We start from the raw sequence: 25,977 nt of genomic DNA, 5'->3' as shown, positions 1-25,977 counted from the left end.
TTTGTATTTCCCAGATTCTGCACTGCCTTGATGTGTGTGACTCTGAACTTCTCACAAAGTGTCAGCAATTCTCCTCACAGCTCAGTCAGACACAACAACCCTTTTCCAGCCTGAGAACCAAGGGCACCGTTGCAGCTTCAGCCCCAAAAAGTAAAAACAGCAAATTGAGGAGAGCAATCTGGGAGGATGGGACTGCATAACCTGGAATTGGATGATTAACCCCAATATGTAAATGGAGAAAAACTTGGAAAACTGGGAAAACTCATGAGCAGTCGTGCCTGGGGCCTCCATTGTGGGTGGCAGTGGCCTCCATCATCTTGGGTGGCCTCCATCATCTTGGGTGGCCTCCATCCATGGCCAGGCTCTTGCACTGCCCAAGGTGTATCCTTTGAAGGCCTTTTCAATAATTCCCTACTTTATTCCTTTAACACTGTCTGGCCTCTGCTCCAGGCAGCCCCTTTAGGCCTCAGAGTCACCATCCCTGGCTGTGTTCAAACAAAGATTGGATGTGGCACTTGGTGCCGTGGTTCATTTGAGGTGTTTGGGCTCGGGTAGGACTTGAAGACCTCCAAGGTCTCTTCCAAGCTGATGGTTGTGGGGTTCTGGTGTTTGTGCAGGTCCCGATCCCGGGCCCGGCAGCGTTCCTACAGCCGCAGCAGCGAGAGGTCCGGCCACAGGAGAACCCCCAGCGGGTCCCGGGAGCACCGCAAGGGCAAGGACAGGGACAAGGACAAAGCCAAGGGCAAAGGGAAGGAGAAGGAGATCTATGGCACCAAGGTTGGGTAAGTGAAACAGCAAATGATGGAGCTGGAACAAAACCAGGCAACAACTCAGCGCCTTTGTACTCTTGTAATAATTTTCCTTTAAATTGTAATAATTAAATGTAATAATTTCCTTTTTAAATTGTGTTTTATGTAAACTAAGAGGGAATTGTTTGGAATATTTGAAGATTTTTAGGGTTTTGCAGTTCTGCAGCGTGGCAACGTTTTGCACTAAGTGATGGTTTCATTTTCCACCCTTTCCCCCAGCTTGGTTTCAGGTGGGTTAAAGATTTGTTAATATAAACATTTGTTAATATAAACATTCTTCCCATATGTAGTAGCCATAATTTAGGGGGAATATGAGGAATATTGGGAAGCATGAGGGCTTCTTCCTAGGAGAAGATGGATTTCACTGTTCACACACACCTACACCTCCTCCCAGAGGCAGAAGTTCCTCCTGGGCTTTGGTTGAGGCTCAAAAATGCATTTTCAGCACAAGCTTTGCTCTGGGTGAACGATGGAAACCTTTGAGAAGCTGCTGTCAGTCCAGTTTCTGCTTGGAATAACTTGGATTATTGATTACAGATTTCAGGAAAGACAATGTAATTTTTTATATTTCATTTGATTTATGTAATTCCCTCTGGTTTACACCTCAGGCTCCTGTGCAGCCTTTCCTGGGCTGTTTGTCTTGTCCCTGTTGCTCTGATCCCTTCCAAACAAGAAAACATTGAGGTATCGCTTCGTGACCTTCCTTTGGGTGGATTCCCGCTCAAAAACGCTCCTGGGAAATTTCTAGAGCAGCATCTTCCACCCAAACGTGGGCTTCTGTTGGCTTCTGGAATTTTCCCTTTGTTCCCTGCAGCAGCAGGAAAATTCCTGGTTAAGTTGGATCCAGTTTGGACTCTCCAAGCAGTTTAATTTCTAGATCCAGAGTCTAGATCAGCACTGAAAGTCTCATTATTCTACAGAGCCCTTCCAGAACCTCCAGCATCAGGGAATCCTTAGTGCAAACAATGCTGTGACCTCAGTATTTGGAGCAGATCCTTCCTCAAAGGCACCTCAAGGACCAGGTCTGGTTCCCAGTTGAAATTCATGGCTGTTTGGAATGTATTTATTCAAAATAGCTGCTTTGGAGCTGTAATGAAGATCAGCCTGAAGCCAGATTGTGGGAAGATGGAACATAAATTCTCAGGTGCTGCTTGACTTTATAGTTTAACTTTGCATAAAAGGAGGTATTTCAGCTTGGCAGCACTGCAGCTTGTCTGAGAGATGTTGTATATTTGGGGCTTTACTGCTCCTCTAAAGCACAGAATCAAAATGCCTTTTTTTTCACTAATTAAGCAGCAAATTTGTTTGTGGCTCCTGATGTCCTGATGATGATTTTTCTGTCCTTGGCTTGGGTGTGTTGGTAGATGTGAGGAGGAAAGCTCTGTGCTTGGGGGTTTTTTTGGGGGGTAGCTTTAGATTCTTTCAAGGGAGATCTTTTCATGGTAAAAATCTCAAGAGAAATTTCAAAAGTGAAAAATAATAATTATTAAAAAAATAGTATTCTGGGCATTGTCCCTTGGCATTCCCCATTTCAGTGATGATTCTCTAACGTTGAGCACTGAATTTCTGGACTGTTGGAGAAGAACCAGCTGTTCTTCTGTGAAACAGCTCAACTCTTCTCTCACATCCTAAAATGTTTTAAGGGATGTTCCACTTGTCCAGATATTATGGAGGGAAATTGTGGCAGCAGCTGCTTGGAGTGTGGGCTGGGAGCTCCAGGGAGTTCCTTCCACTCCCAAATCCCACATTTAGACCAGCAATATCTACATGCAGGAAGCTCTCAGCTGTCTAAAAAATGAGGGGTTTTACAGTACCACAATGTTTTTCCACTATTTGATTTTTTTTTTTTTTTTACTAATCAAAGCATTACATTCATCTTTTATTTATGCTTTTTGAAATTCTCTTGTTTTAAAACAACCTGCATGCATGTCTTCATTGACCTGGTTGGGTGTGCTGTTGAATTTTGATGTTTCAAGTCTTGATCAGCTTCAAAACATGCAAATTCTGTTGTTCTGAGATGTGTTTTTTGTAAGGCTCCTTGTTCATTGTTAAACTGGGGGGGGAGGAAAGCTACTAAAAGCTTGTTAGTTTTAAATAACTTTTCCTAGATTAGATTTATGGGCCTCATTGTTGGTTGTGTATTAGTGGAATTTTGGATTACTTCTCCAAGTGATTTTGACAATTTTTAATGGAAAAAATGAAGAGCAGTTCCTCAGTTGTTGAGAGAAGTGGTGAACCATGAATCAAACCTGACCACTGGTTTAATTGCTGATCCTTAATAAGGTTGTTGATATATTTGGGCATTAATGGTTTCACAATTCCTTAAATACTTTGACAGATCCCAGAATGGTTTGGGTTGGAAAGATCTTAATCCCATCTCCAGTCTCTTAAATCCCATCTCCAGTTTCTTAAATCCCATCTCCAGTCTCTTAAATCCCATCTCCTGCCATGGGCACCTTCCACCACCGGATTGCTCCAGGAGGCCTTGGGCACTGCCAGGGATCCAGGGATCCCCAGCTGCTCTGGGCACCCTGTGCCAGCCCTCCCCACCCTCCCAGGGAACAATTCCTGCCCAAAATCCCATCCAGCCCTGCCCTCTGGCAGTGGGGAGCCATTCCCTGTGTCCTGACAGTGTTACAGAGCTGAGCAGGTTGTTGTTCAAACACAATCTCCATTTTTCCTTTCCATTCCACACTTCAGGTCTTCGAAGTTTCACTGAGGTCCCCCTGTCTAGGGGGCCTTTTTCCAGTGGCATTTCCCCAAATCCCTTGGAGCTGGACACGTACCCAGTGCCCCATGGATGGGATGATTGATGGCTGTCGATGAGATTTTTGCTATTGGCAGAAAACACGAGTAGTAAAGTGGGAATATTGGACTTTCCCAATCAGACTCTCCTGGAGCTTGGCACACGATTCTTTTCCCTTTCCTCCTTCCCAGCCTGCGCAGTAGGAAGTCATTTATGGTAATTGGCCCTGATTTGCATATAGGTGATGGAGTTGTGTGGTGCAGAGCACCCCCAGAACTCCTGGGAAGCTGTGTTGGGATCAAAGGGGGCCGTGTGGGAGCTGTTGTCTGACACCGAGCTCAGGGTGTTGTTTGCATTAAACATTTATCACCCTGCTAGCAGGAAACTCTGGGCTGGGCTGACATGTTTTCATGCAAAATTTATTGGGGAAGATGAGGATTGTAAAGAGAGATCTCCTTGCCTCTCACCAGTGGTGGAGGGGGAATGTTTGATTGGGAGGGAAGATTCCTCTGGCACTCCCGTGTTACACCAGGAGCTGAAGGATTGGGAAGGCTGATTTTGTCTCTGAGACCTTTTCCTCAAAATCTTCCCTGACCAAATCCATTTCTCAAGGAGCAGAAATGTGCAAATACAAATTGATGTTCAGGGTGCTACAACACTTGTTTAATTTGCGCTGCTCAGGTCTCACATTCAGGAGTTCTTTTAGGTGGCTTGAATTCTCTTTGGAGTTTATTTCAAAGAGGCTTATGAGGAAAATAGAAAGTACTTTGTGTTTAGTTTGTAGCTCAGGAGTCCAAAAGGAAAATATATTAATTTTGAAAGTTTTGATCCCAAATATAATAAATAAGGATTGCTGTGGGGCTGGAACCTCGCATACCATGGTTCAGCCTTGATCATATTCTTGTTGTTGAGTTACAAGAATCCTAGAGGAGGTGCTTCCAGGAAAATGATGGCAGAGCCTTTCCTGAAACGAGCTGCTGGGAATTGTAGAGTCTGTGGCCAGAAATCCCTTTTAAACGTGGACATTCCTGGAAAAACTGGAGAACTTTAAAATCTGTTTAAACTTAGCAACTGCATTTTGAACGCTGAAACCAAACTTACTCCATCCTGTGGTGGAAAGGAGTTTGAATGCTTGTAGGAGAAATGTATTTGCTCTTGTGTCAGAGAGGAAAACCCTTTCCTTAATCCAAGCAGGTTTATTTTCAGTGTCTGGGCTAAATTACAAGGACTTTATGAGAGCTGCAGTCAAGCTGTTGAGAAGTTTATTTTGTAGTAAAGTTTTAAGATGCTTGCTAGGAATTCTTGGTTCCAGTGATTTCTTTTGGCAGCTTGTTGAAGAACGGCTTCTAAAATTTGATGGCAGGTTGAGCCCCTTTGTCCAACCTGGGCTATTCCAATGGCTGCCAGGCACTTGCTTGGACTCCAGGTGGGTTTTCCAGGATCTTTAGGATGTATTGCCATGGCAAGGGACTCACTTATCCACAACAAAACCAAAATGCCTCTTCTGTTGATTAATTCTATTTCTTCTTACTCCTTTTGCCTTCCTTTATACCTCCAGCCTGCAGGCAGCATCCAAACGTGAGGTGACTGAAGCAGGTTGGTGAAGAAGTCTGGGTGACCTCAGTGCAGGGAGATTTAATCCCTTGGCCTGTCAGGATCCGTGTTTGCTGATGGGAAAGGAGCTGAGCAGATTGGATGGGTTCCCATGCAGTGCTCAGGGGAAGGATCCTGAGAGCATCCAGGGGACACCTGGGCACGCTTGGGGTGATGCATGAGGGGTCTCAGAGCTCTGCTGGTGGTGCTGGGAGGCAGAAGGAAGCAGCTGAGAGGCCAAATGAGGACAGTTTCCTCCCAGTAAGTCAGCCAAAGGCTAATGGGAAGCAGAGGAAGGGTTTTCCCTGAAAAGGACTGAGACCTCCATATGCCCAGAGCAGCTCGAGGGTCACTTGCCTTTGACCGAGATTTGTTGCTATTGTTGTCTAAGCTGTGTTTGCCTTGTTTTTCTTTTTGTTTGCTAAAAAATCCCCTTTTAGGACTCAAAAGACTGGCCATTTATTTAATAGGCAGCAGCATATGGGATGATTTCTTTCCCTTTCACTCCCAGACAGCTGGAAAAGCCAGCGTGGATGGGACACGTGTGTAAGCTGTGGAGCAAAACTGTGCAGGAGGTGCTGGGGAGCCACTGGCTCTGGAAAAGAAACAGATTTTAGTTCAGAGAAACCATTTCATTTTCATTCATTAAGTACTTTTTGTGCTAAGTATGAAAATCTTAAGTTGGGTGTTCACAGTCTGTAGTTCAGACTGTCAGTTAGTGATGGCTGTCAAATGAGCTTCCCTGCTAAATTCATGGGCTATGTTGAGGGAATTATATTTCTCCCTATTTCCAGAAATAGGTTTTGGAATGCATTTGAAGGCAGTATCTTCAAAGACACACATTCTTTTAAGCTGTTTAAAATTTTCCAAACTCTCCGCTCCTTAAAACTGCCAGCCACCATGATTGTCCTTTTATAACTATATAATTTGCATTATCCTGGGTTTTTAGTGGAATCATTGCTTGAACACGGAGCATTCCTGCTGAAAGAGGGTTTTGTTTGCCCACATGTCCAAACACACACACGCTCTGAATGTAAACATGGAGTTTTGGGTTATTTTTTTGGTGTTTTTTTCCCTGGGACACCTTGTGCTGGGAGAGCAGCTGACTATTGTTTTAATGGCCTCCCTTAATCTGGGCAGGAGGAATCCAAACTGAATGATCCGGAGCTGTGCAAATCCAGTTAGTGTGAGCTGTAATCTCTTTACTGGGTTTAAGGAGTTGGAGTGGCACTGAGACACCCTGCAGATACTGAAGAGCAGAGATACAGTAATCACCTCACCCTGCTCCTGCATCCTGCAACTAAAACCACCAGTCCCCAGCAAGGATTTAGGGAAAAGCCAGCCCCAAATACTCCTCAGTGCAGGCCAAGGAGGGGCAGGCCACAAACAGCCCATCAAAAAGATAATGCTGTGGTAAAGTGGAATTGAAATTCACTTTAAAATGTTAAACTTGCTGTTGCACCTCGTATTTTGGATTGGGAATGCTTTTTCTGGAATGAGTTTACCTGCTATGGAGATTATAAACCATCCATGGTTTTGATTAGGAAAGGAAGGAGTAGCTTTGTTTGGAGGAAGCATTTCTAATCCTGGTCTAATTTTGAACCTTTCTGTTGTTTGGAATTATAAAATAATGTGACAGACTTAAATGAAATAATCTAAATTGTTGGTCGGTGATAGGACACAAGGGAATAGTTTTAAATCAAGAGAAGAGGGATGTAAATTGGATATTGGGAAGGGATTCCTGGCTGGCAGGGTGGGCAGTGCCTGGCACAGGGTGCCCAGAGCAGCTGGGGCTGCCCCTGGATCCCTGGCAGTGCCCAAGGCCAGGCTGGACAGGGCTGGGAACCCCTGGGACAGTGGGAGGTGTCCCTGCCATGGCAGGGGTGGCACTGGGTGGGCTTTGAGGTCCCTTCCAGCCCAAATCTGTGATTCCATGATTTACTTCCAGGCTCTGGTTTCATCCTTGGCACCTCCTGGTTCTGTGCAAGGCAGGATGTTCCTACTGAGCAGGAGTAAAACCCTACAGATAATCTGTGTTTATGTTGTTCTGCTTCCACACCCTCTCATTGGAGTCATTTTCCATTGAAGAGGGAACGTTCTTGGATCTTCCCATGGAGAAGAGACTGTGCAACCCAAATTTTCCACTCTGAGAGCTCCTGAGCCTGGTTCCCATGAGAGATTTCCAGATGCAGAGGGTGCTCTTGACCTGATCATTGAGAATTCCCTGATCCCTTCTTGCAATGGGACACCTTCAGTTCCATCAGCCCACGGAGCAGAGTGGTCCTTGTGACAAGAATTCAGCATCCTGTTGGGTTTATTCCCTTTTCCCCATAGATTATGGCAATCCAGTGCATTGCACCTTTTCTGGGGGAAAAGTCTGGGAATGGCTCCCTCTCCAGCCATCGATTTTTACATCATCTGCAGTGTAAAAACCATCTCTAAATATCCATGGAAGACAAGGCTGGGAAATGCTTTGGGTGACTTCCAGGGTAGGAACATCTTGGATTCTCCTGGCTCCTGCCTCGCTCCTCAGCTGCTCCCAGCAGCTGAAGTTCTTGTAATACAAGGCCCATTTAATGGTGAATTATGTTGGGAATGATTTTTCCTGGATTGAGATGGAAGCAGCAGGATCAGTCCATTCTCTCCAAATGGATTAAGGAATTGATCAGGAAGGTCTGCCTTGGCTGCTCAGATCAGAATCTTTTGAGGCTGCTTAATGGGATCATGCTGTGTCCAAGAGGGAAAAGAGGGTTTTCCATTGATTATTGTCAGGTGGGCATTGCTTGTGCTTTGAAAAATATTAGGGAAATACAGACAATGGATTTCTGGGAGAGTGTTCAGCACAGGAATGGGGAATGAGTGAGAAGGCTTCGTGTGCCATCTCACTTTTTCCTTTTTATTTCCTCCTTGGCTCTGCCTTTATTTCCTGACCACATTAAACAGTGTTTAAAAGAGCCTGGGTGGAGTTTTGGATAATGTTGCAGTGGGAATTTCTGCTGGGAGTTAATTTGCAGGTCCCCTGTGAGTCAGGAGCATGAAGATGGAAGAGAAGGAAGGAGTTTATATGGAGTGGGAGCCACTAAATCTGATTTAAAGGGTCACAATGTTTTGGTTTTTTTTATTGAGGACAAAGAATTAAAGTACATCAATTAATTTATTGAAAAAACTAAAACAAGCTTTAAGCTCTGGAGCTTATAGGAAACTCTTTCCATGAGCTTTAAAGGTCATTTTAATAATTCTGCTGCTTTTTTTCCTATCTAAAATATTCAGGCTTCGATAACTCAGTAAATTGATAGTAGATAATTAGGTCTTGATGTTATGGGGCTCAAAATTTTATATGCTGTAGGTTTTAGATATAATTTTTGAAAATTTTACTCTGCACTGTAATATATTCTGACTCATGGAAGTGCCTTATTTTTAAGTTGTGCTTCTCACAGGAATTTTCTTCTGACAAAGTTTCCTAGGTTTTGAAAAATCAATTTGCTCCAAGCTCCAATGTCCAACCTGGCCTTGGGCACTGCCAAAGATCCAGGGGCAGCCACAGCTGCTCTGGTAATTCCATCCCAGCCCTTCTCCACCCTCCCAGGGAACAATTCCTGCCCAATCTCCCATCCAGCCCTGCCCTCTGGCACTGGGAGCCATTCCCTGGCTCCTGTCCCTCCATCCCTTGTCCCCAGTCCCTCTCCAGCTCTCCTGGAGCCCCTTCAGGCCCTGCCAGGGGCTCTGACCTCTCCCTGGAGCTTCTCCTCTCCATGGTTTCTTGGTTCTCTTCCTTCTCTGTATGGCAAGTTTTGGAGCAGATTTTGGAGCAGGGCCCAGGCTCTGCCCTGGGGACCCAGTGGTGGCACCAGAGGAACGGGCAGGGACTGATCCCAGGAAATTCCCCCTGCACCAGAGAGGTTATGGAGTCTCCCAGGGCAAATTCCAGCCTCATGCCCTGGGGTGGCCCTGCTGGAGCAGGAGGTGGCACCAGGTGAGCCCTGTGGTCCCTCCCAGCCTGACCCACCCTGGATGGAGCAGAAATCTGGGAAGAGCTGCAGCGATTCCTCCATGGGAAACAGGGATTGCTCTGGGCATGCCTGGGAAGGGGGTCAATCACAACCTAAGCAATATTTTTACAGTGTATTCCCCTTCAGTGCTTTTCACAGCTCTGCCCAAACGGTTTTCTTATCAATTTTGGAAATTCTACTTGTCTTGGATAAAGGATCCTTCCAGTAAGAGCCAGTACTTCTGCTCCACACCTTCCCATGGAGAGAACATGTGGTGAAATCCCTTCTTCAGTCAGGCTGGGAATGGCCATTTTTGGGATCCAATTTCAGCGTGGCAGTTGTCACACACCATCCCAGGGATGTTCCTGTGTGCCAGCAGAAAGCCAGGGCTCCGTTTTGCAGGCTGCCTTCCCCCTGCTCTGCCTTTAATCTCGTGCTGTGTTTATGTAATGCAATAGAAATGTTGCTAACGTGATTATACTTTTCTATCTTATTAGCTCCAATACTGAGCACAATAAAATGGAAAACTGTTTAAATGTTATGTTTAAGTGCTTGAGATAAGAGTTCTTGTAAATGAAATGTGATTACATTTCTGTAATAGATCTTCTCTGTCTGCTCGGACTTTGTTGAGCAATGTAATTCTTTTGGGATTGCTGTTTCTAAGTTTGATTTTTTTTTTTTTCCCTTTTTTTTTTGAATTTTGGTGGAAATAGCCATGTAAAACGTTACACAATTCACAGAAATCTCTTGAAAAGGCAGGGTTTCCCATGTGAGGCACAAAACCATCCCTCCATAGTTTTCTTTGTGATAACCAATTTGAATTAAACATAATTCCCCAACATCACCTTGAATTTCCATCTGTGTAACCCCCATGTTCTTAAGCGTTTTGCATTTACCTAATGCTCTGGGCTATTTTCCCTCAGCACGGATGGCAAACTGTGACTATCTCCAAACTGGAGATGATATGAATAACAATTGTTTGCTGATCTTCCCCTGTATCTCCCTGCATAACCTGCAGCCTGCAAAGGCTGAGGAAGTGGCAGATAGCTTTTGTCATCCCTTATCCGGGCTGTACACTTGTAAGGAAGAGCAGGGATAATCGCCTAAATCTAATTAGGGGTTAAAAGAGGCCATGACTGTGATGTGGCAGTGAGACACCTTACTGTAGCAATCCTGTTTGCATTAGAAAAATAAGGTTGTCATATTGATTATTCAAATGAGCTTCCATTGGCCATGGCTCAATGGCTGCTTCGCAGCTGAAGCACTGGAAGGTCCCAGCTTTGGAGCATACATTATGTGATGTCTTGTTTGCTAATTTAAGGGCTTTAAAAACTGAGGCTGAGGGAGTTTTATCGTGAGAATTAAGGGTTTAAGTGAGCACTGAAGTTGAGCTTGCCTGGGTGATGGCTGCGATTGCTCAGAGCCATTCAGTGAAGGCCAATGGATTTGCTTCACGTCTTTCATGGAGAAATCAGTATTGGAGTTAACAGATCTTGTTTGTGCATTAATTGACGTTTAGTTCAAAGTCAAAGAGAGCTGAAAAGAATAAAGTAATTGCGTTCAGATCAATTCCACATCCGAGAGATAGCGAATTCCCCCGGCCCTCACTTTGGGGACTGCCTTTTAATTTTTTAAAAAAAAAATATTTATCTGGTGCTGGGCTATTACAGCTTCTCAAATATTTCTCAGCACTTGGCTTTTTGTCATTCCCCAGACAGGTCTGTGACATCCTGCAAGTGCAGGAGATGCTTCTGAACGTGCTGATTTCAGCCTAACTCGTGACGTAAGTGCCAGACATAGAATGGGAAAAAGTGTTCTAAAAAGAGTAATTAATTAATTTTTTAGACCTATTTTTGTCCCTTTTGTAGAACAGCAAATACACATGCTGGGCTGTGTTGTCTGTACAGAGACTGGACATTGTCCTGCTGTTTTGACCATTGGTCTGTGCAGCTTCTGTCATTACAGATTTACAAGGAAAAGCCCACCTTGAATCCCAGATATGAAGCAGAGTTTGCAAATTTTACCTTATAGCTGAAATTATTTCCCCCATAGCTGAAATTATTTCCCCCATTTTACCTGCAGTTTGAACACTGCTCACTCCAGCTGTTGACTCTGCTGGATTTCTGCTACTGAGCCCAAAAAAAATACAGAGACAACTGTAGTATTTTATCTTCTTGTACATAAATACAAAGTTTTCAACTTTATTTTTCAATTCTTCAGTTGATTCTTCCAGTTCTCTCTGCTTTTGGTGTAAAAGTTACTCATCCAAATGCTGACCTGAAGCCATGATGACCAGAGGAAGGGGAATTTTTTAAAATACTTCTATATTTAATATATTATTTATGTTGCTAGAACATGCTGATCTGTTTGAAGGGCCTGAAAGTTCCCAGAAGATGTTGATGGAACTTTGCAGTATCTTGTTTGGACAGCAGGTTAAGCTGTAGCTTATCCTGTCCTGCCTTTGTGTGAAAGGCCCCTCAGCCCTGAGCTTTGTGCTGAGCCCATGGATGTGTTTGATTGCTTGGAACGGTTCCAGTTCCACTTCTGGGGACTCCCCTTTGCAAGACACAATAATAAATTTAATAATAAATTTAATAATAATAATAAAATAATAATTAAAATTGATTAAATATGTAATAATTAAAATAATAGTATTAAAGTAATAATTTTAATAAATAATAATAATTTTGTATCTTGAAATTGCAACTTTCAGCCCAAAATGAAGGGAAAATCCAATATATGAGGCTTTTTTTTTTCGGTAATATCAAGGTGCTGCTTGCAGAGATCAATCCCTCGTTTTGCACATTCGTTCTAAATTACGAACTTATTTATTGAATTTATTTATTATTTTTTTTTTATTTTCTTATAATCCCTTTCAGCCACAATTATTCCAATGTTCCCTGCTGCATTCTTCCACCAGCAGTTAGCACAAAATTCAGGTTGTTCTGGTGGACATCACCGAGACTGCCTGGATGAGTTTCTTAAAGAGAGGGAAATAAGAGAAATATGAAGTATTGTAATAGGGAAAAATCCTTAATCCTGGGAGCATCACAGAGAGGCAGAATTTTTATTTGACAAAGGGGTTTTTAGCTGTTCCTCCTTTCAGAAGTTCTAAAATCTCAATTCACACACGAGCTCAGCCGACTCTGGGCTGGCTGAGGTCACCACCTTGAAATCTGAGGTAAAAATAAACATTTTAATGTAAACTAGAACCACTTTGGGCTTGTCTTAGAGCATCAGTCTGCAGTGGTTCAGGAATGGTTGACTTTTGTGAGATTTTGTGTGATTTTTGGAGATCTTTTCCAGCCTCAGTGGGTCTGTGAGAGCCGCGGGAGGCTCAGGTTGGCCATGGGGAAAAATTCCTTCCCTGCAGGTTTGGGTAAGCAGGAACTGCCCAGGGTGGAGTCACCAGCCCTGGAGTGGCCAAAACATTGGATCTTACATTCCATAATCTAATTTAATTGTGGGATTTGGTCAAAGGCAGAGCTTGATGGTCCTGGAGGTCTTTTCCAGCCTCAGTGATCCCAGGAATTCCCTGGTGAGCAGCAGGTGGGGCAGTGCTGGAGCAGACACATCAGTTTGGTTACAATTTACTGGTTGGGTTTGTAACTCGAGGTGTTTGTGGGATATTCCCCTGGATCTTTGCACATTTGGAATTATTCTCTCCAGAAGTGCTTGCTCGGTGCCAGCTGGGCCATCCACATTCCCAGGTCTTTCATGTGGGCTGGGAATCCTGTGGGAATTGCTGCCCTGGAAGGATCTGGCCACTTATTTGGTCTTTTTTTTTTTTTAAATAGAATATTTCACTTCACCTCCAAGATTTACAGGTACAACAGGAAGTGCTGGTTTTTACCATCAACCTCTAAATTCTCTTAGATCCAAGTTTCCTTGGAACCTGCCATGTTTATGGTGCTCAATTCCTTCAGGAATCTCTTCACTCTATACTAAAAAAACAGCCTTTGAAGGAAATCTTGGCTGTGGAACGAGACACATCTTGTATTTTTGTCTTTTTCAGTCTTGTTTTGGTGGTAAATCAATAACATGCAACACTAATTATTTTGATTTCATTGAAGAAACTCCAAAACACAAAATGCTTCTGGGAGATTCTCGGGGAAGGTGTCCCTGCCTGTGGTGGGGGAGCTGGAATGAGATGTTTTTAATGTCCCCTCCAACCCAAACCATTCTGGTATTCCTGGTCTAGACGTTGGCTGGAAGTTTGCTGGGAGTTTATTCCATCCTGTAAACCATTCCTGCTCTCTGTTTCCACTGGACACCTTCTCTGGGAAGTGCTGGGAGTGAGAAACGCCAAAGAAAACAGATGGTGTTCATTTTTCATGGCAGAAAAAGGTTAAAAGCAGATTATTGAAAGCAAGAGAGTGAAGTGAGCAAGGCCAGTGTGGTGTGGTAAGAAGTTTAGATGTAATAATTAGTGAAATTAATGAAGTGAATTAGTGAAGCCTGAAGGAGGTTCTGGTGCAACTCGAGCAGCCTGAAGAGCTCAGACAGCTTCACTTGGTGGTTTTGGGGGTTTTTTTAGGCTGTCTAATTTCCTACCAAAAACACAAATTGTGATTTAGGGGAACTTGCAGATCTTTCCTTGCTCTCACCAGGCTGTGTTGGACATCAAACTCCAGCCTGGATCTGTCTTCAGCCCTGGCAGTGCCACAGGTGCCCAGCCTTGTTTTGGGCTGAATCCTGTGAAATCCAAGCTGGGAACTGCATGGGATCCCTTCAGTGGTCCCTGTCCATCTCCTCTCCTTCATGAGCCCCAGTTAGCTGCTTTGGATTTGATTTTGTTTTTTCCTCTCATGTTTTTATTAATTTCAAAGCACTTCCAGGTTATTTTTGTCACTGTCTGTCAGGCTTGGGTTTGGTCAGATGTGTTTGAGACTTGCAATCAGTTTCTGTTTTATTTAATTTTGATGAAAGATTATTTCTTCCTCTTCATTTGTGGCCAGAGGAACTCGAGGAATTCCCCCTCAAGCTTGAACAACTTTAACTTCCCCTTTCAAAATTTTCTAAATTTGTCTTGCAGCACAGCCCAGTGTGGAAGTTGTCAGGAGATGCAGCTTCCTTCCTTACTGGAAGTTGGACTGGAATGACCATCTTGGAGAAACCAAAAGACTTCCAGAGGTTTTCCTTAGGTCTGCATCAAGTTGAGATGCAAAAAAAAAAAAAGTTTCATTATGAAGGAAAGCCTGAAGCTCAAAGCTGAGGTAGTTGAGGAGGTGAAATATTCTCAGATGGAGTAGATTTGCTCTTCTGGGGAATAGGGAAATATTTATCTTGTGTAGGAATGAAAACCTGGGCCTGTCTGATGTGTCTGAGCCATCCTGAGAATGTTCTGAGGGTCCCTCAGGGAGATCAGCCCAGGCTGGGTGGAAGAAGGGAGAGGAATTAAACCAAAGTCACCAACTCAGCCCAGAGCAGCAGCGTTTCCAAACTTCATTTTTGGCCCTCCTAGGGATGCCTAAAAAAGCACGGGGTTCCAGGGTGCTAAAATTGGATCAAATACAATCCCAGGTGCTGGAGTTTCAGCAAATTGGGGCTCAGCTGAACTTGGCCATGATTCCCAAAGGGCTGCTCTCCTCTTTAGGGATATTGGAAACCTTTTTTTCAGTCTTAAACTGTGCATCTGAGGATTGCTGGGTGGTCCTGGTCCTTCTCCTGAGCTCTGGAAATGGGATGGTTGTTGGTTCATTGTTATTTTTTAATCAGTTGTTTATTTTTCAGCAGTGTTGGTGTCATCCTGCTGCTGCCTGGAGAGGAAGGGAGCACATCCCAGATTCCTCCTGGGTTTTTTTTTTGGACTTTATTAATCTTAATTAATTAATTATTAATCTTTATTAATAATTATAATTAATAAAGTCCTGACCTGCTGTTTGAAATCTGTCACTTCCTCTTAATTTCTATTCCAAGTGCAACATCTTTTGCTCTTTCAAGGTCCTTCAAAATTGTGTGAATTTTTAATTAATTTTTATTTTAGATTGTTTTTCTTTTTGGGGAGGAGGTGCATTAGGAAACAAAACCAGCTGTATCCTAATACTTTATAGACAGAGGCATTTAGGGTTTGGGTTTGTTAAAGTATTTTTTTAATTACAAGAATTCTAATCTCTGTGTTTAGAAGCTTTGAAGAACTTGTGAAGTGCAAAGAACAAAAATAAAGCTGTCACTCGTGGTGGTTAGATTTCCCATAAAAGAAATCCTGAATAGAGAGGAGCATTTGCATGAGAAGTGTGGGGACAAAATTGTCTGACTTCTAGTGGTGGGTTAGAAAAACAATCAAAAATCTGAGTTCTGCAGATAGAATGAGAGGTGATGGGTGAGGTGGGTCCCTGGGTTTGAGGAAAGGGATTTTTGCTGATTAATAAAATAAATAGTAAGTATGTACAGCTCTGCATTGGTTATAGGTGGGATAAACTGAGCTCAGTTCAGATATTAAATATAAATTTAGCTTTGTTCTCTGGACTGAGATCTGTGGGGATTAAAGAAAGAAGGAAAAAATTGAAAAAAAAAGAGCAATTTGTTTCTAAAATCAGCATAGAAGCTTTAAATTGCCACTGTAGAATGCTTGAAGTTGGAAAAGATCTCCAAGATAATCATTCCCAACCTTTAAATATGAATGTGCAGTAATAGACTGAGATCTCTTCAGTGGAACCAAGGCTGTGTCTTGTAATGTGAATTTTGATCACTGAGTAAAAGTATGAAGAGTTTTATTCACAACTCTTAGTGGAAAGTTGGGTGCCAGCAAATAAGTTTAAAATACTTCATAAACTTCTACAAGATTTTCTTCTCTTGGGAAGAATTCATGGCACAGAGTCTTAGAAAAGAACTCCATATAATGAATTTGGATAAATTGGAGGTTGCCTTGTTTCCTAGGCAGAGAGCCTTTAATCAGTAACTTTATTTTCATTGAATATTTAATGAGCAACTGGCAAATGTTTCCCCAAGCACAATTTTCATGAGCATTTACTACTTTTTGAGCAGTTTATAATGAATTTAGACAAAGATGGAGCCGTTCAAACACGATGTTGTTTCAGTGTGGTGTGAAGTATTTATGGAAGATTATTGCAGAACTTGTTTAATGTGCACAGATAGTTTAAAAAACCAACCCCAAACTAAACAGGCTTGAGGTTTCCTTGTGGGATTTTTCTTTTTTTTTTATCACCAGACTGAGGGCCTGAAGGAATAGAGGAAGTCAATGGACACCAATGTATCCAAATATCTCATTTTGCCTAAGAGCAAGTGCCGGCAGATAAATGCCCATAAAGGGATTTCTTTCTTAAGCCCCATGGATTTTTTTTTTCTGCAACTTTTTGTGTGAGTTCGAAATGAAAACCATTCATCCAGTGCCCCAAAGAAGGGCCTTATTGAATGGAATAACAGTGTAATGTACCATTGAAGGCAGGATTGAAAGTGATTATCTTGTTAACTCTTGACAGTTACCGCCAGCTTGAAATAGAACTGGCAGGCTTGATTTGCAAATGAATTAAAGCTTTTTCATTTGGTGCCAGGATCATCTTTTTATATTCTGATATGACAGATGCTATGTTCCGTGCTTTTGTTTCTCTTCACTCTTCTACTTGCAAATAAAAAACAAAAGATTATGATAGTAATTTTATTTGCATCTTTTCTCTAGGAGTTTATTCTTTGTCTCGAAGTTTTTAATCTTATATTTTTTTCAACAATTTGTTTAAGAATAGTATTGTTCCCGCAGAATAAAATTTCATTAGGTTAAGTACAGTAGTAATTGGGTGAATGAGGGGGATTTAGAAGCTTTCAGCAAATGGAAAATTGATTGTACTCAAATTGTTTCGAGCTTAGAACATTTGAATTTCCTCCCTGACTTAGGCTGGCATTTAATATTCCCCAATACCAGGAGCAGAGGAGAAGCTCACGTTTGCAATATTCCTGCTAATGGCAGCACACGTGTAATTAGTGACAGCCTGGGCACTGCTGGACTGTGTTTGTATTCTGCAGCCATCCCAACACAGATGGGGAGGTGTTGGGTATGATAATTATTGTGCTCTCCTTCTATGTTCCTCATTAACCTGTAACACTCTCTACCAGTCCAGAGAGTTTTTCCCAGCCTTGTGCTTCCCAAGACTGGAACTTGCTGGGCTTTGTTTAACATTCAGCCCAGCGTTGTGGGCATTTCCACTGCCGGGCTTTCTGCTGCTTCTGTCATCTGCTTTGTACTTGGAGGCTAATTAGCAGCACTTCCGACTGCCACTGATGTCCATTATGGAAATGTTTTCCTACACTCTCACCTACAGGATGTGTTTTAATTGAATATCTACTAAATAATATTACAGGGAAGGTAAACCAGGCCAAAGTTGTCTAATTTATTTAAGGCTGGTTAACGGAGACGGTGACATTCCGGAGCCTGGTTGTGTTTGTTGGGAATGCAAAAACAGGGAGGTTTCACTCCTTGTGAAGGGAACAGGAGGAGGAATCCCACCCACCTGGCCAAAACCAGGGAAAAAACTCAACCAAATCCTGCTCCAAGTTTTGGAATTCCAAGGAATTGCACGTGATGGTGTCCTTGGAATCGCCAGGTTGAGCTGAGGAGTGGCTTTAAGGCAAGCAGGACAGAGGAATCAGCTGTGGGATTTTCATACCCAACCTGAAGCCTCCCTGAAAAAGAAACAGATTTGGGGTGGTTATTTTGTCTTGTGATTTTTGGGATTTCCATTCCCAACCTGAAGCTTCCCTAAAACAAAACCAGGAGATTTGGGGTGGTTATTTTATCTTTTGGGATTTCCATACCCAGCCTGAAGCCTCCCTGAAACAAAGCCAGGAGATTTGGGATGGTTGTTTTATGTCTTGTTTACCTAAGAAATGCAATGTTTTTGTCAGGTCTGTTTGAAAATACTGCTTTTCTCAACACTGTATTTTGGGGTTGTCCCTCTCTGTTTAATTTCTGTATTGATATTGCATAATATCTTGGACTTTACTCTCTGAACCAGGGTTATTCTGTATTTCCCCCTCTTGAATATTTGATAAAGTCTCTTGGGTACTGATTTTCTTTCTTTCTAGGATAAGATGTTATGGAAATTGTTTCACCTTGTGTCCTGTTTCAAGTCCTTGGTTTTAGCATGATTCAATTTGCTTTGCATTATATTCCACCGAGTTCCTTGGCAGTTCCAAGTTTTTCCTGTGTGTTTGTGTAGGGGGAGACTTTGGCTTTCCCTCCTGCTTTTTCAGAGTGACCTTTATAGGATCTTCTTGGGTCTTTGTTGCATTTAAATTTATCAGTAATTTAAGCTTCCTGTTGAGATAAATTATTTGGATTATTGGAGTAAGGGATCCACTGGGCCCAAGACCACCAGGTCCAACACTCCAGGATCAGCTCCAGATCATTTGAAGTTGATACTTGGGAAGAACAAAACAACATTGCACACTTTAAATATATATATATATATATTTATATATATATCCAATGAATGATCCTGTAATATCCATATAGGTATAAATAACCCAAAGGATTATCCTGCAGCCTCTGGATTCTAACCCAAAATCTATGGCAAAGACAATTATTAACTATTTATATAATGATATATTTATATATAATTTATATAATTATTAACTATTAGTTAACTACATATTAGTTCTGCAGTTCTTGGGGGGAACTGCTATAAATTCACTAGAATTAGGGTTATATTTATATTATTTATATATTTTTTATATTATATATATATATAAGGGTTCACATTATATGTGAAACTTTAAGCTGTTTTATAATACCTAAATGGGATATTTTGAGGACAGTGCACATTTTTCAGCTCCCTTGATTAATGATTTGTTTGATACAGGGAGTACCTTTAAGAACATGAATATGTTCCAGGTTAAAATCACGATTTCAGCAAGTGCTGGGGAATATTTTTAATTTAATTTACTGGCAAAGGAAGTTCACACCGCCTCAATTAGTTACTGTGGGTTTAAGTAATCCCAAACCTGGCAAAACTTAGAGAATCCCAGAATAGTTTGGCTTGGAAGGGACCTTAAAACTCCTCCAGTTCCACCCCTTGCCATGGGCAGGATGGAACTTCCTTGATTGAATTCCCAACTTCTTGCTCCAGGTCCCTCATGGCCAGCATTCAAATGGAGCTGGAATTTTTTCCCCTGGTATTGCTGAAATGTTTGGATGAGCCTGGCTATGATTTACTGGCTTTAATGGATGGTTTTAAATAAGTGCATGTCAAGTAGTGTTTTACTGCAAATCCTTGACTAGAGTAGGGGAAAAATTCCAAAAAATTCTCTGGTAGAAAAAAGATCTCAGGAATAAAATCAAACTTGCCTAATGAACCAAAAATATTAAAGTGCTGCACTGGAGATGGTATGAAAAGCAAATATACTGGCAACTCTGGGGTATAAAAATGAGGAAAACATAATTACCTGGTAATGATATCAAATTAATAGAACTCTATGGTTTCTTTTATGTTATGAGCATTGGAATGTTGGATGTGCATAAAGCTGCTCCTGGCTTTTATTTGTGGTGTTTAATGGTTTAAAATTCTGCACTCGAGGCTACGTGGGAGACTGAGCTGTGGCCACAGGTCTGATTTTGCCTAAATCAATATATGAAATAAAGTATTAATGGGAGCTTTATTTGTATAATTTGATGCAAATAATATAATTTAAGTATGTGATTATTTTACGTAATTATACAGATACAATTTTATAATAAAATTTATAGTATTTATTTTAACTATGCAATTATTAGGTATAATTATATAAATAAAATGGTAATGACGTAATGTAATTTATTGTATTGGATATCTAATGTAATATAGAATAGAATACAGAATATAATTGTATAAGATCTCTAATATAATCTATTGGTTAACTAAAAGATAAAACCCTGCCATAGCCTGGCTGATTGATGCCCACCAGCCTCGGGCTGGGAAGAGGTTTTCATTGGAAGTGACAGGTGCCCCAAGGTTTATTTAGGACAAGCTCAGCCTTGTCCTGGTTAGTTTGATAATGTTTTCCTTATGGATGTTCCAGCACTGCATTTCCTGCGTTAGGGCCTTGTGTTACACCAATATTCCTGTCTGGGCTGCCTCAACTACAAATTGGCTGAACAGCCCGTGACACTTTTTCAATATTATTACATTAAACCAAGTGGATTTTGATTGATAACCTAATATTCAACTAATGCAAAACATCAATCATGGCAAGTATATTAATTATTTAATATTGCAGCCTAATTCAGGAATCGATGTGCTGCAGGAGGGGAAGGGAAACTCGCTGTTCCCAGAAGGTTTGAGACAGGGGATGATTAAAAAACAGCCCCACCAAACCCAGCTCTACTCCCGTGTGTTGGTTCGATACAAATCTTTATTCATTTGCCAATAATCTCCTCACATTTTCCACTTCAGGACCTTTTTTATCAGTTTTGAGGCCTGTAATTGAATTAAGGCTGCTTTCAGCACAAATATTGATGTCAGGGAGCTCCTCCCAGTCCTGCCCTGCATCCCTCTCCCAAAGCAATTCAACCTTCCCAGGCCAGGTGGCACCTCCGAAATGGATCATGGAATCATGGAATGCTTTGGGTTGGGAGATGAAATCCCAGCCATGGCCAGGGACACCTCCCACTGTCCCAGGGGTTCCCAGCCCCAATGTCCAGCCTGGCCTTGGGCACTGCCAGGGATCCAGGAGCAGCCACAGCAAATCTGGGAATTCCATCCCAGCCCCTCCCAGCCAGGAATTCCTTCCCAATATCCCATCCAACCCTTTCCAAGCTCCATGGGAAGCCATTCCCTGTGTCCTGTCCCTCCATCCCTTGTCCCCAGTCCCTCTCCAGCTCTCCTGGAGCCCCTTCAGGCCCTGCAAGGGGCTCTGAGCTCTCCCTGGATCCTCCTCCAGGCTCAAGATGTGGGAGACAATTTGGGATAAATCCCGTAGGGCTCAGAAGAATACATTCTTCTTCCAGATTCAAACAGCAACATTTTTATTTTTCCCTCTCTCACTTCATTAATGACATTTAAATAGGAAAAAAAAAAAAAAAAAAAGCTGCATAGCAGATTTTTGGAAAAGCTTTAGGAAGTGGTAAATAATTAGCAATTTTAGTACCAGTAATTAGTAACACTGTGGTGTTAGCTGCTTCCCTGCAGTCCTCACGGGCTGGTTTCTCCTTCTTTGCCATGGCAGTGACCCACCTGCCAGGAGGTCATTTTGGAATTAGATAAAACCTGGCACTGCTGGAAGCAGGAACCATCTCCTTGACCAGTGGGTTGGAATTTGGGGAATTTTTAATTTCTTTTCCATTGAATTTCTTTTTTTTTTTTTTTTTTCCATAGCAGGATATGTTAAGGATTAACTTTCCCTCTGAATTTTTGCTTTTCAGAGCTTTTACTTGGATACTTTGGTTCTTTATTTTTTTTTTTTTTTAGGTTCCTTTATGTGAAATTATTCCTGTTTTCTCTCTGTACATTTGTACTTTTTGCAGGAATGGATGCCAAGCTCCAGCATGGCTGCCACAATCCATGGAATTAATCACAATTCCTTCTCTCCATCACCTTGGAAAGGAATTTCTGGCAAAGCAGAACCAGGAGGCACCAAATGTGGATTTGATAAACATCCCCATGCCCTGGCTTGGGCCTGATTCTTTCCTGTGTAAATAGTGGGATAATTAGATTTAAAATGTGGATTTTAAACGTGTATCCTGTGGCATTGCTACAGTTTATAGCAATTTCAGGTCAGGTGGCATCTGAGGGTTTGATTCTGTCCTTGAGCATTAGGATAGCCAATATTTTTTTGGGTTTTACAGGTAAATATATGTATTAAAATAAAAAAAAATTGACACACTGGAGCAATTCCCCAGCTTTGCCATTTCAGAGTTAAACAGAAATCGTTGCAGACAAGGGTTTAGCAACTATTTAGAACTTTTGTTCTTCTCTTACAGGGACTCTGCAAACATCAAAGCTGGATTAGAACATCTGGTAAGTTTTAATTTTCTCTTGAACATTTGCATCATCTTTGATATCTGCATTCCAAATGAACACTTTTGAATGAGCTTTGAATACCTTGAATTGAGAAAGTCAACCATTTCCCAGAGGGTCAGGATACTGTTATTATGTGAAGGCACTCACATTTTCATTTATCTCCCCATTTCAAGGGAATTTTAATTTTTTTAAATTACTTTTTTTTGATGTCGAGATGAAATAAACTGGACTACAATCCTTGGATTGATGATTGCCTTAATTATAAACAAAAATTGTTTGGTGTTGGATTTTTGGCATATCCTGATCTGAAAACAACAAACTTGTGATTAAAAAAAAAAAATATTAAAAAAAAAAAAAAAGCCAGGGACACAATCAAATATTGCATGCATAAATATGGTGTGTTTGAGTCATTTGGAGGCTTTGAAAGAAGTGCACAGCTTTGTGTTTCCTCTTGTCTTTGCTTTATGAATAATGGATCGACTTAAATTCCATTCAGGGCTGCAGTAGGAAATAATAATTGAGGTGCAAAATATTTCTGGTTTAAGTAAACATATTAAACCCACAAGTGATGGCAAGCCAGGCTTAGCATTAAAAACTCATCAGTTGATCAAAACTGGGGGAAAAAAATAAATCTTGTCACAAGTCAGAAGCCGGTTGAGCCTCACATGTTGGTACCAGCAATCAGTGGAACATTAAATAGTTCATATAAAGTGATTATTAAATCCCATTAAATTAAAATATTCGCTGTTAATGGCACATCCATGCTGAGAAGGGTTTAATTTTTTCATGGAATATCTAAACAATCCCTGCAGTTCTGTAGTGCTGTTATGAACACGGTGTGTCGCGTGGGACAGAATCGATTCCCTCCTGTTGCTTCCCTTTTTGGGAATCACTTGGGAAGGATTTGTAGGAGCTTGGGTACCAGGATCTCCTTGGAGATCCTGGTGGGGTGGACAGGATGGAGATCCTGGTGGGATGGACAGGATGGAGAATCCTGGTGGGATGGACAGGATGGAGATCCTGGTGGGATGGACAGGATGGAGAATCCTGGTGGGATGGACAGGATGGAGATGCTGGTGGGGTGGAAAGGATGGAGAATCCTGGTGGGATGGACAGGATGGAGATCCTGGTGGGATGGACAGGATGGAGAATCCTGGTGGGATGGACAGGATGGAGATGCTGGTGGGGTGGACAGGATGGAGATGCTGGTGGGGTGGACAGGATGGAGATCCTGGTGGGGTGGACAGGATGGAGATGCTGGTGGGGTGGATAGGATGGAGATGCTGGTGGGGTGGATAGGATGGAGATGCTGGTGGGGTGGATAGGATGGAGATGCTGGTGGGGTGGAAAGGATGGAGATCCTGGTGGGGTGGACAGGATAGAGAATCCTGGTGGGATGGACAGGATGGAGAATCCTGGTGGGGTGGACAGGATGGAGATGCTGGTGGGGTGGAAAGGATGGAGAATCCTGGTGGGATGGACAGGATGGAGATCCTGGTGGGATGGACAGGATGGAGAATCCTGGTGGGATGGACAGGATGGAGATCCTGGTGGGATGGACAGGATGGAGATGCTGGTGGGGTGGACAGGATGGAGATCCTGGTGGGGTGGACAGGATGGAGATGCTGGTGGGGTGGATAGGATGGAGATGCTGGTGGGGTGGATAGGATGGAGATGCTGGTGGGGTGGAAAGGATGGAGATCCTGGTGGGGTGGACAGGATAGAGAATCCTGGTGGGATGGACAGGATGGAGAATCCTGGTGGGGTGGACAGGATGGAGATGCTGGTGGGGTGGAGATGCTGGTGGGGTGGATCTCCTGGCACAGCTCTCAGGAGCTCCCTCTTTCTAAAGATGCTCTTTGTGAAATGTGTTGTGAATCATCAAATGGAATTGAGAGCAGAGTTCTTGGAGCAGCTGGAAAATCCATCTTGTTTGCTGCTTCCAGGGGTGTCTCACCTGTGGGTTGAATCCCTTAAATACATTTTAGGAAGGTTTTGTTGCCCTGCTGGTGGCAGGGAGTTGTAATCCAGGGGTTTCCTGGGATTTTTCTCATGCATTATGAAGCTGCTCCCCTCCTGGCAGATTGACCATGGCTGGGGGCTTCTTCTAAACTGAGGTTTCTGGAGCTGCAGGGCTGATTTAAAACAAGAAATATTCCCAAAAAGTGGGAAGGAAGAGGCTCTGTGGGCTTTTGGAGTAGCCTGGGGGAGGTGGGAAGCAGGAAAAGAGCTCAGTGGTGTTTAGGGTTTCTCTGGGATAGGGGCAGAAGGTACTGGAAATATCCCATGTGGAATGATGATGCCTGAAGGGCTTTATGGGTTAACTCACAATAATTTGGAATAAAATTCTGTCTTGGTTGAATAAATTGGCTGCTTTGAAATCCCAGAACTGGACAGGAAGAGACCTTAAAGATCCCTTGGAAGGGATCTTAAAGATCTTATTCCACCCCCTTCCGTGGGCAGGGAATATTTCCCTGAAAGATCTGTCAAAAATGTGTCATTTTGAGACTTTTTTTCCCCTTTCCACTTTGATCTTGGAAAACCTGTCCTGGGGATGGCTGCCCAAGGAAACAAACTGTTTCCCAAGGCACCCACAGGTAGGAATATTTGTGCTGGAAACTGTTCCATGCCTCAGCATTTTGTTCATAAAGACTTTTTGGACTCCAGTAAATTTGGGTTAGTCCTCCAGAGATTTAAGCCACATGATTCCAGCTCTACTGCTTTAATTCCTGCATCTCCAAATGCTTGCAAGGAGGTTTTCCCCACCTTGGGAATCTTTATCTTGATTTGATAATGTGTTATTGAACCCCTTCTTAAAGCAAGGGTGGGATTTACAAGAGTCTGGACTGAGGACACAGGGAACGGCTTCAAATGGAAAGGAGTAGATTTAGATGGAATACTGGGAAGGAATTGTTCCCTGGGCCTTGGCACGGGGTGCCCAGAGAAGCTGTGGCTGCCCCTGGAGCCCTGGCAGTGCCCAAGGCCAGGTTGGACAGGGCTTGGAGGCCCTGGGACAGTGAGAGGTGTCCCTGCCATGGCAGGGGTGGGGCTGGAGGGGCTTTAATGTCCACGTCTTTCTTTGATCTGGTCAACCAAAAAAAACCCCAAACCCCAGCCAAGAACCCTTCTCCTTTATTCGGATATTTGAACGAGTATTTATTTTTATTAAATGTCAGTATTTATCTCCTGGCTGTCACTGGGTTTTCCATGGAGTTTGGTTGCAGTGCTGGCCCCTCACTGCTCGTTGCTCTCGGAGTTTCTCCCTGCGGTGCACAGCTCCGTGGTCCTCGGGTCTGACAGAGTCCTTGGCTTCCTAACGAGCTGTAAACCAAGCAGCCGATCATTTGTGCTCACAAACAATTAATTAACGCTGTTAATATGAGTAATTATGTTTATCTTGCTGTCCTGGCAAGGTTCCATGCTGGTCAATTATGCTCTGCAGGCTTGAATTGTCTCTCGTGTCTCTCTTGAATTGTGTCTGCCTGTTGTCCCGTTCTGAGAGGAAGGGAGTGAAGGTGGGGGTGGAGAGCTGTCCCACCTATGGCCAAAGTGACATTTGTGTCCTGGGACATTCCAGATTTCCCTTTGGATAGGCTGGAGAGCTGCTGAGTGTCCAGCTGGAGGCACCAGCTTGGAAGGTGCTTTGTGAGGAGCAGTGCTGGCTCTGGCTGTGTCCCCATGAGAGGGGACTCCCGGTGTTCCCAACCCATCAGGTGTCAGTGGCTGATGGACCTGTGCCAGGGTCGGCATCCCAAACATTCCCCTGGCTCAGCAGGCCCTTGGAAATCCTTCCAGCTCCTCCAGGAGCTCTGGATCAGGTTCACATCAGGTAATCACACTGCAGGAGATCAATGGCTTATGAATATCCACGGAGAAACGCACCGTGCTTG

The 25,977-nt window shown here is 42.8% G+C and overlaps 1 protein-coding gene across 1 annotated transcript in view; it reads left to right on the top strand.

The window, feature by feature from the left end:
* Positions 1-25,977, top strand: part of RSRC1 (arginine and serine rich coiled-coil 1) — a 97,597-nt gene that overhangs the window by 23,065 nt on the left and 48,555 nt on the right. The window contains exons 5-6 of the mRNA XM_086844166.1: positions 618-782; positions 22,048-22,084. Coding sequence (XP_086700292.1) covers positions 618-782; positions 22,048-22,084 — 202 coding nt within the window. The remainder of the gene's footprint in view (positions 1-617; positions 783-22,047; positions 22,085-25,977) is intronic.

The sequence above is a fragment of the Cyanistes caeruleus genome, chromosome 10 (genome assembly GCF_971803275.1).
Source record: "Cyanistes caeruleus chromosome 10, bCyaCae1.hap1.1, whole genome shotgun sequence".
In the NCBI taxonomy this organism is placed as follows: Eukaryota; Metazoa; Chordata; class Aves; order Passeriformes; family Paridae; genus Cyanistes; species Cyanistes caeruleus.
This window is presented reverse-complemented; position numbering and strand designations above follow the sequence as displayed.